The following is a 19,405-nucleotide window of genomic DNA, read 5'->3' as shown; positions in this document are numbered from 1 at the left end:
ATTTGAGGCTTGACCTTGTTTGTGTGCTCTATTTGATTTTCTGTTGATGTTGGAGTAGATTGGATTTGGATAGGCCGCTGGATAGTGTTCTCGGCTAGTTTTCCTGTTGGCTTTGGGGTAACATCAATTTGAATAGGTTTCTGAATAATTCTCTGTTTCTTTCTCTGTTGGAACATGTTTTTGGGTAGTCTGTGGGTTCTGAATCTGCAATTGGCTTTTGGTAGAGTTATCTTTGTTTGTTTTCTCGACAGTAGTAACATTTAGGATAACCTGAAACAGGTTATCCTTACACTTCAATGCCTTGGACTGGTAGTTATAACCTGAAACAGAATTTCTCCACCATACAATTCTATAGGCTTGCACAAAAGATAAATCCATTCGTACATCATGAATATATTTTTGATAACTATCCAACTTCGTACATATTACTCATCACTTCTTTGGATGAGTCTAAATGGCGTTACAATGGCCAAAAAACTCTCGACGAAAAAAACCAGGTAATAATAAAAAAAAGTTAGTTTTCATGTCGAAATTTTCATTTACAGCACAGAGACGTCCTTTTATAGGATCTCAAGATTCATAACAACGAGAAAATTTCTCTTTACAAGTGCATCCCTTTTTACTTTCTGATTGAAAGAAGCTCAAAGCTCCGAAGAGGGTCATCACGGCTGCCCTTTGTAAGTGAAGTTCGGGAAAACAATGATGGTTTCGGTTCAACTCCAGAATGAATCCTTTGTGTGGAAGATAAGCGGCCACTGCTCGACACTAATCTGCTTGAGCGACTATCAGTAGGTTCACCAGAAGAGCTCGGTCTGCTACTTGAAATGGCAGCCCTTCTGGACGAGCTACCATTTCTTGATGTACGGCCTCTTTCTGAATCAAATTGCTGTAAAATTATAAGAATATTATTCTTACTAGTTTGCCATACAACAGATATTCAAAAAAGCAAAAATATATCAACTGTTAGAATAATATTTCTACTTCTCTTTCACTGAAAAAAAAGTCATCTTAAAGACACAAGCAAACCAATCACAGTGAGATTTTTTTTCCTGTTATTTCTATTGCTTTTAGAAAGAGAAGGGATCAATACCACATCTTTAGATGAAGGTATATCATCTGAAGTCTTGTGTCTCGACTGTTCCCCATGCCTACCAGAACCAGAAGGAGTCCTCCGGGTAAACGCTCCAACAGCACCAGAAAACCTGTCTCGAATATCCTGTCCCACTGGATTACAGACACAAACCAAGCATCAAAGAGTGATAAATTTTTAGTAGCTGCAAACTCAATATTCAGCTTTTACATGAAAAATCACATCTCCAAACATTCACCATTTGAATAAGCAAACAGGAGTTACATGCCGTACCAGCTAAGGAAATTAAAAGTCAGAAACGGACTACAAAAAATCCATAACTTTAGGTCAAAGATATTACCTGATGCCCTTCCCGGTCTTTCAGCAGATGGCCCAGCATTTAGTGCCGCACTTCCACTAATATTCTGGTGGCAAAAAGATTGCACACTTCCATCTTAAAAAAGTTTAAGAACAGATTTTCAACAATAATCAAAACAAAGTTTTAAAAACACTAACACGTCCTCTAGAACTGGCACCAATCTGAGGATACTTCAAAATGGTCCAATCAAATACATAGTCAAACTGATAACCTGCACCAGTGAAATGGTTTAAGATGCAGAGACTACACACATCTACTTCAAGACTAAAATTGATAGTTACAGATCAGACAGCCTGTAGATTGACAAAGAAAAAGAGAGGATCACAGATATACTACCTTCACGAATAAACAAGTCCCTGAAAAGCCTCTTCAAATATGAATAGTCAGGTTTATCTTCAAACCGTAATGACCGACAATAATGGAAGTATGATATGAACTCTGATGGATATGATTTACATAGCACCTGTTAGAAACCCATCAAATCCTGTGTCAATTTCCTCATCTGATCACTGGCATCATCAGTAGATAATCTATATTAAAGGCAAGAAAGCCCAGACGAGATAACAATTGGCTTATAAATACATTATCAAATCATCCTTTTTTTTTGGATAGGTTACATTTTAAACCATCTATCTTGACAATAAGAAGTATATACAGAAGTATTTCTATGACAGTTGACATATGGATGTCTGCTTTGTCAGAGTTCACAACACAGATGAAGATGACATCACAAAGAATCATTCATACTCGTAAATAGTACCTCTATTGGAGTCAACATCTTCTTCTCACTGATTTTATCATATTTCTGCTTCTTAGTACCAGCTTTCAATCCCTGCCACGGAAGACTGGGCCAAAAGGAAATTGTCATCAAGTCAGTGAAAACATCCGTAGAATTTGCAAATGCACCAGGACCTGGTCAGAAACGATGCCAAAAAGAAAAGGTGACACCCCTAAAGTCCAACCTTCCTCTAAGAAAATACATAAGCACATAACCCAGAGATTCCAAATCATCCCTTCTGCTTTGTTCTGCCAGGGGGGAGAAGAAAAAAAAGACAAACATTTTTTATCAGTTACAATTGAAGTTGTGGCTTATCATGCCTGTAGCTACTTGACAACCTAAACACAATTAACCTACCAACTCCAAGGTGTGTGTTGACACTGGCATAGCGAGCTGTGCCTGTCAGATTCTTGTTTTCCCTGAGAAGAAATATTACCATAATACCATGTAAAAGGCAGTAAAGACACAGATTTCTCATTGACCAGCGTAAGGTCTTATTTAAATCTTTTCCTTTTACTTCTCTTTCATTAGGAACGATATAAGAAACAAGGATGAAATTGTCACTACAATAACTCGGGGCAGCTCATTCCACTAGAGCTTGATAATATTCAAGTAAGAGTAGAATATATTCTCAAGAACAGTAATGTCAGTCAGCTCAAATAAATTAATATTGTGATCAACAAAATGATACAGCAAGGACACCAAATGATGAAGAATTTACAGATGCTTCTTACTTGCCACTCTGCCACACTTTTTTATTTTAATTCAAGGCATGTGAGGAATAGATGGCTAAAGAATCTCAATGAGCCACAATGAGAGATGAATTAGATGTCAAATGTGATTACATTTTGATAATACCCAATTTGCCTAACATGCAGTGAACCATAGAACACATCAACAGAGGACATGCAGTTCCATAAACTAACAATGACAATACGAAACTTGCCTTCCACAATATCCCCCAATTGTTGCATCAAATTAATGATGTAAACAGTTAAGCACCATAACAGCGACTGATATATTAATTAACTGGCAATATTAAAGGACATCAACAGAAGACACAAAGTTCCATAAACTTGAAAATGCAAGTATGCCCTACACAATTTCCCTTCCAAGTGCGTCAAAATATGACTTTGATGTTATTATGCGGAAAAAAAATGGCATTGATGTCATAAGCACCGCACTAGCGACTGATATACTTAATTAACTGGCACTATATTATAACCATCTAAGTAAATGCAAAACAATACCATAACCCATTGTCATTCAGCTATTCGACAGTCATTAGAATTTACTCTGATGATAACTTTAAAGTAAGAATTTTAACTTTTTTCTGTCTACATTCTAAGTAACCAGCTCCCAATCTCACTCGGGAAACTGGCCAACTTTTGCCCTCAAAAGGCAAAATAGGGCCTTTTTTGGATTAAAGGTATAAAAATATAGAGGCAAGAAAAAACTATGGGAAGCTGTCGAAACAACAAACTAAAACATCTTACACGTCATATACTACCCAAAGTTCACGTGAAAAGACTGTCTTCATTTCATAAGTGATCAAATAACACGTATCAATATTAATCTATCATATATTCTCCAATTGGTGTTGCATAGACAAATCACCAGATTGTCCGGTAAGTATATGTTTTCATATTGCCCCCCTTGTCTTACCGCTTGAAGAACAAGAAAGGAAAAATACGGGTTACAACATTCAACTTTTGCTCACCACCATAGTGCTATGATTTATGAAGTCCTTTGCCAGAGATTTCCTGGCTCATTTGTCAATTTCCTCTAGTGCGAACATATTCTCCAGTAAATCCTCACTAATGCTTGAGAATAAAAGTATCTAGATGATGGTGATATGATAGGAGCAATAGAAGAAAATAAAGATGGTTCCTTTTCATTTTACTTTATTTTAGGGCTAATAAAGCAATGTCACAAGCATTCAGAAAAAATAAGAATGAACAATTGCAAAGATTAATCAGGCAACATAGTGGTTAGTGTGCTACCTGTATGGTATATGCTTGTGAGTCTGGAGGTCCCTATACTTTTTGGCCAGCCCGAAGTCGATTGCGTACACCTGTCATCAGTATTCAGATTTGGCACCATTAGGAAGAAAAAAAACTTGACATCACATATGCTTTCTTTTCCTTTAAGCTCTAATATCAATACAGCAGCTTTGGAGGCCCAATGGTATCTGGGGTTTGTTAAAGGGTCAAATAAAAATGGGCATATGAGGAACTTTAACACAAACCAACACATTAGTTAGCTATTCATTTAAAACTAATCAAATGTCAAATATACAAATATAAGCATCATCATAACATAGAGCCCTCAATTCCATATTGATTTCCTTATACCCTCTGAAGGACACAGCTCAAGTTTTCAGCAACTTAACCAGAAGTAAATCCCACCTTTATAGCAAATTCATTTACGGCAAAAGCAGTACTATCTTAATTATTGACTTCATAAACTCAAACATCCACCGGTAAGAGTCGGCCCCTAACTTATCCACACATAAGTTTCACAACAACAACAATAACCCAGTAAAATCCCACCAAGTGGGGTCTGGGGAGGTAGAGTGTACACAGACCTTACCCCTACCCCGAAGGAGTAGAGAGGCTGTTTCCGGGAAACTCTCGGCTCAAAAGGCGAACAGAGATAATAGATCCTTACAAGCAGCAGCAACCAGAGAGATAATAACAAAAATATGTGGAAAGGCAATAACAAAAACCGTTACAAGTTACACAATACTATGAAAAAAGGAAAATAATATTAACACAATATACGCCACTAGCAATCTAAGACAAAACACTATCAGACTAGCCCCACCCCCGGAATAAAGAAGAAAAACGCTCGACTACCCCTACCCTTCAACCCTAATGCTTGACCTCCACACCTTCCTATCAACAACCATGTCCTCGGAGATCTGAAGTCGCGTCATGTTGATCACCTCGCCCCAATACTTCTTAGGTCGCCTTCTACCTCTTCTTACGCCTGCCAAAGCCAACTGCTCACACCTCCTAACCGGCGCATCTAGGCTTCTCCTCCGCATGTGCCCAAACCATCCGAGCCTCGCTTCCCTCATCTTGTCGTCCAAGGGAGTCACGCCCACCTTCTCCCGAATAACCTCATTCCTAATCCTATCCAGCCTAGTGTGCCCGCACATCCATCTCAACATCCTCATTTATGCTACTTCCAACCTCTGGATATACGACTTCTTGACTAGCTAACACTCAGCCCCATACAACATGGCCGGTCTAACCACAACTCTATAGAACTTACCTTTAATTTTTGGTGGCACCTTTTGTCACACAGGACTCCAGATGCTAACCTCCATTTCATCCACCCCACCCCTACTCGGTGCGTGGCATCCTTGTCAATCTCCTCACCCCCTATATAATTGACCCAAGGTACCTGAAACTTACTTTCTTGAGGATGATTTGTGAGTCAAGCCTTACATCCACGTCCTCTTCCCCCGTCACGTCGCTGAACTTGCACTCCAGGTATTCAGTCTTAGTCCTACTCAACTTGAAACCTTTAGACTCAAGGGCCTGTCTCCAAACAACATGGCCGGTCTAACCACCGCTCTATAGCACTTACCTTTAATTTTTTGTGGCACCTTTTGTCACACAGGACTCCAGATGCTAACCTCCATTTCATCCGCCCCACCCCTACTCGGTGCGTGACATCCTTGTCAATCTCCCAATCCCCCTGGATAATTGACCCAAGGTACCTGAAACTTACTTTCTTGAGGATGATTTGTGAGTCAAGCCTCACATCCACGTCCTCTTCCCCCGTCACGTCGCTGAACTTGCACTCCAGGTATTCTGTCTTAGTCCTACTCAACTTGAAACCTTTAGACTCAAGTGTCTGTCTCCAAACCTCCAATCTCTCGTTAACGCTACCTTGCGTCTCGTCAATCAGAACTATATCATCAACGAACAACATACACCATGGTACCTCCCCTTGAATATGGTGAGTTAGAGCGTCCATCGCCAAAGCAAATAAGAATGGGTTGAGCGCGGATCCTTGGTGCAACCTCATAACAACCGAAAACTGCTCCATACATAAGAAGTTTCATTTCCAATAAATAAACAAAATTGCAATATATGGCAACTAAGTTTTCATTTCCTAATAAAATTGCATTATAAGGAAAATGATTAAACTCGGTAATAATTTTCAGAGAGAAAAATCATATTTAATTTTATTTCCAAAATACACCTCCATTTAATGAACTTCAGCCAGCCTGAAGTCTGAAAATTGACCAAGGTACTATCCACCCCACAATGAGTTTGATTATCAGAAACCAATCGGCATAAAAAAGCCATTTGATACAAACTTAATAGAATTGAGAAGCTATTCATCCAACACAACGACCAAATATTTACAATTTAAACTTGATAATCTGAAATGAAACTAGCAAAATAGTGAGTTTTCCCCCTCTTTATAGGCAAAGCATTGACTTGAATAAACTCCATTCATTCACAAAATTCTCCTAGAAATAAACCTAAACCTGATTTGCTTTGCGACCAAGGCCCATTAGGAAGTTGTCTGGCTTTATGTCACGGTGAAGAAATCCTCGTGAGTGCATGTATTCAACTCTATTAATCTGAAAGACACATACCCCAGGATTATTATCCTAAAATGCACAAGCAAAAGGTGATTTTTCTTTAAAAATGAAAAAGAACTACTTACCAGCTGATCTGCAAGCATCAACACTGTTTTCAAAGAGAGTTTCCTATTGCAATAGTTGAAGAGGTCTTCCAAGCTCGGTCCAAGAAGGTCTATGACCATTACATTGTACTCACCTTCGACTCCAAACCATTTAAGGTTGGGAATTCCAGCTTCATCAGAATGGCATAGATAAGATCAATCGGAACAAATGACATTCTCATTTTTTTGAGAATTTATTATATTAAAAGGTTTTTGCAAAGAATGGGCTACAGATGTGAGGGAGAAACACTTACTTCCTCCTGAAAGAAGCATATATATTTTTGATTCATAATGCAGTTGAGGGTGCTTTGTCTTGACAGATTCCTGATATTACAGTACCAAGAGAATGAAGTCATGAGCATATAGTGTGAATAGTACTGTTGCATCAACAACTAGAATCTTTAATTCCCATCAAAATAAAGTTTTTTTTTACTATATGCTCAGTTTTTTTGGTTGATAAACTACAATTTTATTGATGTGAGCCAGCAAAAAGCTGGTTAGATGTCTATATGCTCATCAAATATTTAAGCTAATAAGCAATATATCTAGTCTTGCTATCACATTCCCAGAATATCATGATAGACAAAAATAGTTTTTTTTTCATAGGTCATGATAGATAAGATTGCTACTTTCTGAACTCTTCAACATATACATTTCTATTTTTTTTTTCTTTCTTTTTCTTAAATGGCTAGACACTTCCTTTTCTGGTGAAAATGCACAGATAATCTAGCTTGAAAAGAGAGTTTTCTGAGCATCCAAGGGTGTGGTTTAGTTTTCATTGAAGTGGGCGTTAACACTGGACACTAGGGTTCAAATCCCAGCATAGACAAAAAATGTTACATGATTTCCTCCCATCCGAGAGAGTTAACCTAGTACCTATGTTGGTGGAGGTAATCCCAGGTGGAATAGTCGAGGTGCGCGAAAGGAGCCTTTCTAGAGTTATAAAAAAGGAGCCTTTCTACAGTTGTCTTTACATTTCTACTTGACTAGAAAACCAGTTCTAGAAAATGAAGTCATATACACAACTAGAAACATATACTTTCTGATTCCCCACCTTACAAATGCTTCTATTCAGCACACTTTAACATATTATTCAACCAAAAATTTTACAGATCGAATGATCATGCTAGTTCTCATGCTTAATAATCATCTCTTTCTAGAGAAATCTAATAAGAAAATATAATAATAAAAAAAATCAATGTGGTAATCAAGGTAGTTATGGTGAACAAGGATTTTACAATCCAACCAAACCGTTATATCTGAATAGACTAAATAGGATACTACGACAAAACTCCAATGATACTAAAGATAAGTTAAATATCAAGTTAACAATAAAATGCGTTAGACAGCATGCAAGAAAAACAAAACAATATAGCAGCATCAATTCCCCAGTTAGTCAGTCGTTCAACTACGCCTCAACTACAGACTGGTCAGGGTCGAATATATGATCCTCATTCCTTCTAGTATATCGGGTCCATTTCATTCCAAAACTAAATGATTTGTCTTTCAAGACAAATCTTTAGGTTCTCTAAAATTAGAGGTTCTATAAAACTCACACTTATCCATAAACTGAATTTTCATAAAAAACAATAGGAAAAAAATATGGCATTATTTGGTTGGAAGGAAATACCAGCTTAATGGCAACTTCTTCTCCATTCTGTATATTCACACCTGAATCAAATTAAGCAGAAACACAAAGAGGAGGCACGCATGAGTTAGCTACCACTAAAAAACAAAGGTCACAACCAAGTAAATGGGGTTGATCATATAAGCAAATCCACTGCAATTGACGCCCCAAAAGCTAAGAACATACCTAAATAAAGCTCACCAAAAGACCCACTTCCGATCCTCCTTCCCAGCTTAAACTTCCCACCCACAACATGATCCATCGTAAACTAAACAACTCCACTTCAAGATTTCGATAACCAAATAATAAAAAAGCAACAATCACACGTTTATACTAGGATTTTCACCTAATACACCAAATGCCAAAAACGCAAAATACAATTTTTACCCATAAATCTATCCAAAATACACAACTATGGATCAAATTCCACAAAACCCAGAAATGGAAAGCACCAGTTTAACTCAGAAAAATGGGAAGAACCAATTAAGGTTGCCGATTAAAAAAAATAATTCTTGAACTATCGTTCTATAAATACAAACCCTTACAATATTCAAATAACGACAAGAAATTAAACCCTAATTTACAAACAAAATCACCGATCCCCATTGATCAATAAAAAATGTATAATCAATGAGCGAGCCGATAATTAAATGCAAGAACTGTATACATATGTCTTTTTTGTTGTTCTGCTCTGTTGGCAGATGAATCAACGAAAAAGAAGAAAGGGGACAAATTAGCGAAGTTTAAGGAAAAAGAGAAAAACAAAGCGCTTTTTTTTTTTCACCAAAAAAGGGAAAATTAAAAAGGGATGAATTGAATTTGTGCAGTGTGTGTTGTGAAAAAAGCAAAGGAGCGGAGTGAGTAAAGAAAGAATGATTGCTTGAATTATACAACGTGCGGGTGGGGAATCGGGAAAAAAGGTGGTCCATGGTTTTCTTTGTTTGTTTGTTTTGAAGGAAAAGGGCAAATATAACATGTACTTTCAAATATTGTCTATAGTATATTTAATATCCAGCCAAATTTATCCATACCATTATATTATCGAATCAAATTTACCAATACAATTAATAAATTTTAAAAAATTACCCCTCAATCCGTTAGCTGACCCAGAATCTCCCAAATCATTTTAATCAAGTTACTTATTCTTCTTCTTAGTCCACTATTTTTAAAATAATTTATTTTTACCTACTTTCTGAATTAGATAAAAAATATATTAAATAATACAATCGAATAAACAAAGTATAGTAAATTGAAAAATCTAAATTATGTAGCTTTTCTAAATTCTAAAAGTATTTACAACATCCCAATTTTAATGAATTCGTTACACCAAATGTATGGAGACTTTGCAAGTATTAGTGATTGAAGTTGAAGTTTTTCGGATACTTTATGTCACGACCCAAAACTCACTATAGGCCGCGATGACACCCAACATCACTGTTAGGCAAGCCAACGGTGAACTACCAACTTAATTATGAACTTTATTATTCTCGAAATCTGAATTTTATTAGATAAATAAATCAAAGCATTAAAATCATAGAAACTTAAAATTTTAACAGAATAGATAATAAAAGTATGTAAATGCTAAGCAAAATCACAAACAACTTCTAGAACATCCCAAAATCCGGTGTCACAAGTGCATGAGCATTTACTAAGAAGTACAATAATAATATAACATATGTGTAGAATGTAAATAAGATACGATAGAGTAAATGGTACGATGGAGACTATGTGGGTTGCGATACGTAGCCTGGAATGCAACTCACCATAAAGTCTCCTCAACAGTTGCGCCTACGCGCCAAGATGACCACCAATTGAACCTGTCACATCCTGCACATTTAGCGCAGAAGTATAACATGAGTACATAAATCAACGCGTACCTAGTAAGTATCTAGCCTAACCTCGGAGAAGTAGTGATTAGGGATCGACATCGACACTTACTAGAGGTCTAATAAAGCAATATAATAAATCATAAGCAGGTATTAAGCACACAACAATAATGGGGTAAATCTGTAAGTTACATAATCTTCCAAAAATTTCTTTTAAAGGGTATAATTTTCCCAGTCTTGTATTTTACCTAAACATCTCAGATATATCAAGTGCCAGTATCAAACAAGTAAGGAATACCATATAAAAGGCCTGGCATCAGTGGAAGGATAATCTCGTGAACATTCGGACTGCCAACGATATAATGCACGATTATGCCGAGGTCGTTCGATCCGATCCAGAATATTGTGTACATTGCCGAGGGTTGAGCGGCACGAACCATAGATGCATCTATTATAATGCCGAAGCGTTCGGCCCGCTCCACAAGAAAGGAAGAAATTTATCGAATTACGAGTCACATGTTTACAACATAGATACAAGTGCATAATAATTAATATACCGCTTTTCGTTTATCAAATATCTTGGCAACAACTCAAGGTGATAAAGCTTGGCCTAATATATTTATATGTTTCTAAATCAATTTCAGTTATAATTTCAATTAATTAAGCTAACAAAATGAGTCCAAACAATTCAAAAATTACATAATAAAGTCCTAAGTCTACCCGTACATAAACATGCTTTAGCTACGTACGGACTCTTGTCACTTCGTGCGCACGTAGCACTCACAAATAGTAGCACATAATAATTACATCACCTAAGAGGTAGTTTTCCCCTCACAATTTAGACATGAGACTTACCTCGCTCCGAAATTCCATAACTGGCTCCAACGCCTCTCTAATACCTCAACTCCAAGCCAAACGTTCCGAAACTAGTCAAACAACGTGCAAATCAATCAAAATATACTCCAATACTTATAATTAATCAATTTATAGCAATTTTCAACACCGCTTGAAAAGTCAATAAAGTCAACCCTCAAGCTCACATGCTCGAATTCCGAAAATTATTGAAAATAAATATTACCCATAACTCATATGGTCTATATCCAGAAAATCATTCAATTTTGTTCATGAATAGACCCTCAAATCAAGGATTAACCATTTCTCAACTTTGGGGCTCAAAATCCCAATTTCTACAATCCAAATACGGATAAAAATAATAACTAACCGAAATAATTATGTATAAACATCAAAATAAATGTCATATATTTACCCCCTTGTTGAGACGATAACAACACCGCAAAAATCACCTTAAACGGAGCTCTAGAACTCAAGATATACCCAAAATACTAAAATTCTCGGTTTAAAACACTGCCCAGATGATTTTTCTTCATCGCCTTTGCGGGAGACCTTCGCGTTTGCGAAGATAATTTTTTTGCGTTGACCGGTCAACCCAGAAATTCTTCTTTGCATTCGCAGAACCTCTCTCGCGTTCGCGAAGAACAAAATTTCGCACCAGAAACCAGTAATTTTGTCTGACACGAAAATAGGCATAACTCTCTCATACGACATCAGAATTCGACAATTCTTATTGCTATGGATCCGTAATTACGATACAAATCTAATGGTTCAATCCAATTACAATTCAAAGGTCGTTTGCTCAATATAGTTCCCTTTATTCCCAAAGAAACGATGCCAAAACATCAAATAAGAGCGTGACACAACCCAAACACTTCTGAAACATACCCGAGGCCCCCGGGCCCCGTCCAATTACACAAACCAGTCCCAAAATATAACACGAACCTGATCGAGGCCTCAAATCACACCAAACAATATCAAAACTATGAATCAACGATCGAAACCTTTCTTTAAACATCCAATCATTCAAACTTCGACGAATGCGTCCGATTCATTCTTAAACATTTCGGAATGACGCCAAACTTTATGCACAAGTCACAAATCACGATACGAACCTATTACAAAGCTCGGAACCTCAAACGGACATCGATAACATCAAAGTTCACTTCAAATCAAACATAAGAAATTCTAAAACCTTCCAAATGCCAACTTTCCATATTAAGCGCCGAAATACCTCTGGACCACCCGATACTCAACCCGAACATACGTACAAGTCCGAAATCATCAAACAAACCTATTGGACCTTCAAATCCCTATTCCGATATCGCTTACTCAAAAGTCAAACATTAGTCCATTCTTCCAACTTAAAGTTCTAAAATTAGAATTTTCCTTCTGAATCAACTCCAAACTTCCCAAAATTCAATTCCGACCAAACGTACAAGTCGTAATACATGAAGTGAAACTACTTGAGACCTCAAACTGCTGAATGATGCGCTAGATCTCAAAATGACCGGTCGGGTCGTTACACTTTACATTATCGAATTCAACTTTGCTTTAGTTAAATGCCTACACATTGTGCACTCTTAAGTTAGTCGATCGAACTCTATACTAACCAGGCAATGACAAAATATATTTGATTATGCATGCACATACATGATGATCAACTGCATATAATGCACAATAAATGGACCCACTGAATCCTATGGTGTGTATATGATTGAAAAAGAAATAAAACTTTAAACCAATTCCAATCCCATTATTACAAGAAGAGAAGTGTGTGAATTGGTAATTAAATTTTTTTAATGAGTAATTTGTATAGTCTAGTAACTTTAGCATTTACATCAATAGTAATTTCAGAAAATAATGGAGCAAGAAGAACAACAAGTGATTTAAATAAAAGGAATTTGGGAGATTTTGAATTATTTAACAGATCAAGAGGTAATTTTGAAATGTTTGCTGATCATAGGGGTAAATTTGGTAAGATAGTATAAAGATAGGGGTAAATTTGGCTGGATAGTATAACTGAGGTTAAATGCAGACAATATTCGAAAGTAGAGGGATATATTTGTCCCTTTTCTCTTTTTATCATCTCTTTTTTTTTTTTTTTGGGTATTTTTCGAGTTATTACGAAAATGGGAGATTATAGGGTTAGTGTTGTAAATTATTACTACTAGTTAATGTGGATATTTATTACTTTCATATTTTTATCCATAGCGTAAATGACCTCTCATTATTATTACGGGAGGGAAAACCTAAGCGTAACTTGTGATTATTTTTTTTGAAGCTAGTATATATATTTAATTTATACCAGCCCTTTGGAGGTTTGTGCCAGCTTATCTTGATAGGCGTTTTCTTTGTGGGGCCATGGCAACTTCCTGTTAGAAATTTATATTCTATTGACCTTTGCTTAATGCAGTCGATATTGATAGGGTTAGAAGTGTTGTTTTGGTTGTTATTATTTTTATTTATCCAAATATTCTACAAAGAAAAAGGGTAAAAAATATTCCAGTTTATAATCTCTTCTCCAAGGTTTTGATCAAAATTTCTTACCTATATAAGCCAGTGTTTGCCCAATAGTTCTTAAAAATATGACCATCCCATGCTATCCCTAATTTGACGAGTGGTGTTACAGTAGAAGAAAATGTGGGGGATGAACTCTTCCTCCTTTTTGCATATTGGACATATGGAGTCTATATTAATACCTATATGTGCCAAGTAAGCTCTACATGCGAGTCTATCATATAAGCATTGCCATAGGAAAATTTTGATTTTGTTTAGACAATTTATTTTCCAAATCCACTCGAAGTCCATTTATTTTGTCTTAGGTTTTTCAATTAGCTCATAGCAGGACTTTGTGGTAAAAAATACTTTAGCGGTTAGGGACCATATAGGAATGTCACAAAGAGGACTCTTTGTACGTACCCTACCGTTGAGATCTTGTCCTTAATGTCATCAGAGATGATTATAGAAAATTTTGTGAAGTCTCACTTATGGTTGTTATATATATCCTTAATTTTTAGAGAATGAATACTTATTGAGAGGGGACCCTCAATAGTGCGATCTTTCCTCGTGATTCCATTTGTTAATATCATTTTTGAAACTACCTTTTTGTAAGCCTCTATGAATAGTATAAATAGAGGTATAAATGTGATATGGGACAAACTTGAAAGAAATAAGAAATTTCTCTTTCTTTTTACTTCTCTTATTTTTGCTACTATTTTTATATGAGTTTCTTAACACGTTAGCAACACGAGAACTCTAACCTCAAGGTTAAACTCTAATATTCTCCACGTTAAGTTTCAACGCTTTTATCCGTAAGGTATACTTATTTTCACTATTCATGCTCATATTTAGTTTCTATTTTTTACTTTTACATACAAATATCTATATATTAAATTATTAATACGATGGTTGGTTATACTAGCCGGACTTACTTTTGCATCTTGTATTGTTTTGTTCTTTCAATGATCTAAAAATCATTTACTTAATAAAATAGATGCAACATATTTTTTACTAAAAAATTATCAGAACTAATGTGAAGTTCTTATAAGCCTAAATAGCCTATTAGGATATCATTTGTGTGGAAACGATTTGCTAATTTATTTTTTTGGACATATAGTTTATATAGGTCACACTTTTGAAATTATGTCAAATTATTTCTTTACGCTATTATCCTAATAATTTCTAATTTAGTTATCTTTTTTGATAGTTTTTACCATGTCGAATTTGTCAGACCTTGAGTTTGTGGCACTTGATATTTCTGAAAAAAATTACCTATCATGGGTTCTTGATGTTGAGATTCACTTAGACGCTAAGATCTTGATGACACCATTACTCAGGGTAATGAAGCATCGAGCCAGGACATAGTAAATGCTGTGATTTTTCTTTGTTATCATTTAGATAAAGGTTTGGAGGTTGAATATTTGGCAGTGAAAGAATCACTTGAATTGTGGACTGACCTAAAGAAAATGTGTGATTAACTTAAGGTTACAATATTGCCAGGGCTCGATATGAGCAGATATATTTACGGTTGCAAGATTTAAGACAGTACATGAGTATAACTCTGCTGGTGTATTTCGAATAACTTATCAATTAAAATTATGAGGGGATATTATGAATGATGAGGGTTTGTTGAAAAGGACTTTTACGACTTTTCATGCCTCACTTGAACTCATGCCTTCTGGTGGCTGAACAATATAATATCCTTTTGATGAAAAATCATGAAGCCCGTCCCACGTAGTCAACTTCATTCCCCGAAACAAATGCGGCAGCGTCACGTTATAAGTCTGAAAGAAGATAAAATAATTATTGTAGTTATATGAATGTAAGTGGGCATGGAAATGACATGAGACTATCACACCTCCTTTTCCGGGGATTGTGGAAATGAGTTTTTCAAATTAAAAGTGATATTATTTGTAAATAGATTATTTATTGATTTTTAAGGAGTCGTCACTTTGAATTACTTGATTTTGATGTTCCAAGTCATGACATGATATTTTCTCACAAACTATTAAGCAATGGTAGATAGGTGAAACTAGTTCTAATACCATTTGATAGTACAAGAGAGAAGGAGGGGCGGTGAATTTTAATCTTTTTGACTTTTGTGTCCTTTAGTCAACTACTCTACCAGTATAGTAAACTTTGGTACTAATAATAACTGTGAATGCAATGCATAATGAAAAATTGCGGTAATAGTAAATTGTAAAGCGATATTTTATACTGGTTTAGATTCAATATGAATCCAAGTCAAGCCCCCTTGGGTTGCAAGAGAGTTCTCTCTGATGGCTCCTTATCAAGCTTTGTTACAAGAGGGTTTTGTGACTTCTTCACACTTCGCTATCTTTTTCTCTCAAATTTTGATACACTGTCTCACATTCTCTCTCTCTCTCTCTCTCTCTCTCTCTCTCTTTACACACTAAATCAAATAAAATTAAAACGCTTGCTAAGAGTTGAACAAATAGCTCGAGATTGGTTAGACGAAAGTATGTCTTGCTTTGGAGTACGTCGTCTTCTTAAATACAGATAAGGAGGCCCATTGAAGTTACTGATATTTCGTAAATACTTTCCTTAATCTGTTGCTGGCAAATAGATGACAAACTAAGAGATTTGATCCTGGGAAGATATTCCCAGAATAAGGTTAGAGCCTTCTAAGATGTTTGTTGATTTTTGCATATATGCTTTCTTTCTGGGCTGCTTTGATTTAAGTCATGCCCAGCAGATAACTCTATCAATCGCTTGATTTGTGTTGGCAGAATTTCTTATATAATGATTGATTATTCTTTTCATGTAAGCAACTGATTTCTCTGGCTAATTTTCAGCTTTGATTCTTCTTTCCTTGTTGAGTCGCTAATATCCAGCTTTAGCTAATTTCTAGCTTTTGATTGATTCTTTTTTCCTTGTGACCAACTTTCTTCCTTTTCCTCATGTGTCAGACATTTTTCATGTCCTTTTTCTTTTTGCACAAGTATTATTCTTCACCAGCGTGGTCCTGTAAATTCACAAATGATGTCATCATTAAAACAAGGCTAACAAAAAATAATCATGCAAACTAATTTTTTTTGTTCTTTAATTGAAACTATTCTAAAAAGATTAATTCTTGTATTTAGTTATTTTTAGCGATATTTTTCAAAATAAAAACTATGAAAAGAACATGTTTATGTGACATTTTCTTTCTTTAAACATGTGTAATGCATAATCTCTTTTCTAAGTAAAATTAAGTATAAATATTGACTTTTTCCTTAATTTGTCCGTGAAAGATATGAAGAATCATTTTTCAGATCTAATTGATATATTCTCTTTTCTTATGAGAACTACGAATCACCATCATGAATAAGATTCTACTGAAATATAAGTATAATGAACATGATTTCAAAATTATCATTTATGTATATATTTACATTGTATATTTAATTGTGCATATCTAAGGGCAAGGAGGAATTGTTAGGGTTTGCCCTAATTTTCTTTCCGTATTTGAATTTTACTTTTTCTTGAAAGAAGAGAAAATAGTTTATCATAATTGATTTTTACTTTTACTAAAAGAAAAATATAGATCTCTACTATATTTGACATTTTTTGTTTTCTTGAAGGAGAAGTTTGGCACTTCTACAAATTGAGAATCTCTCCTTCACACAATAACAATAGCATTCACAATGTAATCCTCAAAAGAGTCTTGTTCAAGAGGAAAGTTTATTCTCTCGATAAGTTTTTTCTCTTTTAGATAGAGGCTGTCACGACCCAATTCTCTTATAGGCCGTGATGGCGCCCAACGCCGCCTCTAGGTAAGCCAACAATGAACTAACCACGTGATTCCTCTTTTTAATAAATGCCAAGTAATTAAATTTTCCTGAATTAAAAGATTAAGAAATAACAGATTTAAATAAATAAAATAAAAGCAACTGAGTGCAATCATAACCATAGTAATAATCCAAAACTACAAAGTCTACTAGTGTGTGCCAAGACCTGGTGTCACAAGTGTATGTGCACTAATAAATTATACAAAACTCTAGCTACTGTTTAGAATAAAAAATAGATAGAAATGAATGCAAAGGAGAGACTAGGTGCTACGAAACGGCTCATGAAGCAACTCATCACTAGGCCTCCTGGTAATGGGGGTGCGCGCCGGTGTGATCGCTAGATGCACCTGCCTCAGATCCTGCACGGTCAGTGCAGAAGTGTAGCGTGAGTACATAAACAACATGTACCCAGCAAGTATCAAGTCTAACCTCGAAGAAGTAGTGACGAGGGGTCGACATCAACACTTACTATGGGCTAACAGTAAAAATAAAGAAGCTCCAAATAAGCATGGGTTATGTATATAACTACGACAATTCAATAGAAACCAGGAAATAAATAATTCCTTTACACATGCTAAAATCTCAAATAGCTTTCTGTCTGATATTATTTTAACCTCTCAAGCCATGATATGATATCAAATAAATAATTAAAATCCAAGTATTATCACGCACGATTATGCCGAGAACGTACGACTCGATCCAGAATACCGTGTACATTGCCAAGGGTCGTGCGACACGAACCATAGATACATCTATCTACTACCGAAGTGTTCAGCCCACTTCATAAGAAGAAATGATACTTTATGAACATTTGATTTAAACGTTATTTCAAGGCTAATACACAATGTAATGCAATTTTCTTTAACGGTCAAGTAATCCGCTCAAAATTCAAGCAAGTAAAACTCGGTCTTTTACAATTCCCCTAACAAGTTCTAATATAATTTAGTCACTTTAATTAACAAGTAGGGTGCAAACATTTCAAGTAATTCATGATTTGTATAATGACGCGACCGATCGTTTTGAGTATTACAATCCTGTTCCTCCATTTACTACTCAATTTATGCTTTATAATTGTTATGTGACTCGCCGGGGTGGTTAGTTCGTGTCCGGTAAGGTTTGGAATGAATTGTGATACTTAGTTCTAAGGTATAAAGTTTAAGTTGAAATAGTGACCGGATGTCGACTTATGGATAAACTACCCCGGAATAGAATTTTGATGATTCCAATAGCTCCGTAGGGTGATTTTGGACTTAGGAGCGTGCCCGAAAAATTATTTGGAAGTCCATAGTGGAATTATGCTTGAAATGGCGAAAGTTAAATTTTTGGGAAGTTTGACCGGGGGGTTGAATTTTTGATATCGGATTCGGAATCCATTTCTGAAATTTTTATAGTTCCGTTATGTCATTTATGACTTGTGTGCAAAATTTGAGGTCAATCGGACTTGATTTGATAGGTTTCGGCATCGAATGTAGAAGCTGGAAATTCTTAAGTTCTTTAAGCTTGAATTGGGGTATGATTCATAGTTTTAGCATTATTTTGTATGGTTTGAGGTTTCAACTAGTTTTAGCATTATTTTGTATGGTTTGAGGTTTCAACTAAGTTCATATGATATTTTAGGACTTGTTGATATGATTTGACTGTTCCCGATGGGCTTGGTTGTATTTTTGGATCATTAGTTGAAAGACTAGTAAAGTTAAGAAATTTGGGAGTTTGACCATGGTCAATATCGGGTCAAGACGACCTCTTTTCAGTATTTTGAGTGCGTGAGCAGGTCCGTAGCATATTTTATGATTGAAATTCATATATGGTTTGTGTCCAGGAAGTTCCAGATGAGTTTCACGGTGGTTTCAGATCATTTAGGAGAAGTTTGA

The 19,405-nt window shown here is 35.6% G+C and overlaps 1 protein-coding gene across 1 annotated transcript; it reads right to left on the bottom strand.

The window, feature by feature from the left end:
• Positions 1-357: 357 nt before the first annotated feature.
• Positions 358-9,447, bottom strand: LOC104113413 (casein kinase 1-like protein 11). Its single transcript, XM_009623562.4, has 14 exons — positions 8,750-9,447; positions 8,567-8,607; positions 7,191-7,260; positions 6,919-7,067; positions 6,737-6,832; positions 4,230-4,300; positions 2,584-2,645; positions 2,411-2,474; positions 2,209-2,293; positions 1,785-1,911; positions 1,586-1,659; positions 1,431-1,494; positions 1,091-1,224; positions 358-886 (listed from the first exon to the last, which is right to left on the bottom strand). The coding sequence occupies exons 1-14, from the start codon at positions 8,823-8,825 to the stop codon at positions 620-622; spliced, it is 1,380 nt and encodes a 459-aa protein (XP_009621857.1). The 5' UTR covers positions 8,826-9,447; the 3' UTR covers positions 358-619.
• Between the last annotated feature and the right edge of the window lie 9,958 nt (positions 9,448-19,405).

The sequence above is a fragment of the Nicotiana tomentosiformis genome, chromosome 1 (assembly GCF_000390325.3).
Source record: "Nicotiana tomentosiformis chromosome 1, ASM39032v3, whole genome shotgun sequence".
NCBI classification, from domain to species: domain Eukaryota; kingdom Viridiplantae; phylum Streptophyta; class Magnoliopsida; order Solanales; family Solanaceae; genus Nicotiana; species Nicotiana tomentosiformis.
The sequence above is the reverse complement of the archived record's forward strand: the minus strand, read 5'-3'. Positions and strand labels throughout refer to the sequence as shown.

Coding starts and splice junctions, on each gene's coding strand:
- LOC104113413 (XM_009623562.4), bottom strand. CDS start 8,825: ATGGATCATGTTGTGGGTGGGAAGTTTAAGCTGGGAAGGAGGATCGGA. Junction 6,833..6,918: donor TGATGCTTGCAGATCAGCTG/GTAAGTAGTTCT, acceptor TGTGTCTTTCAG/ATTAATAGAGTTGAATACAT. Junction 2,475..2,583: donor CAACACACACCTTGGAGTTG/GTAGGTTAATTG, acceptor CCCCCCTGGCAG/AACAAAGCAGAAGGGATGAT.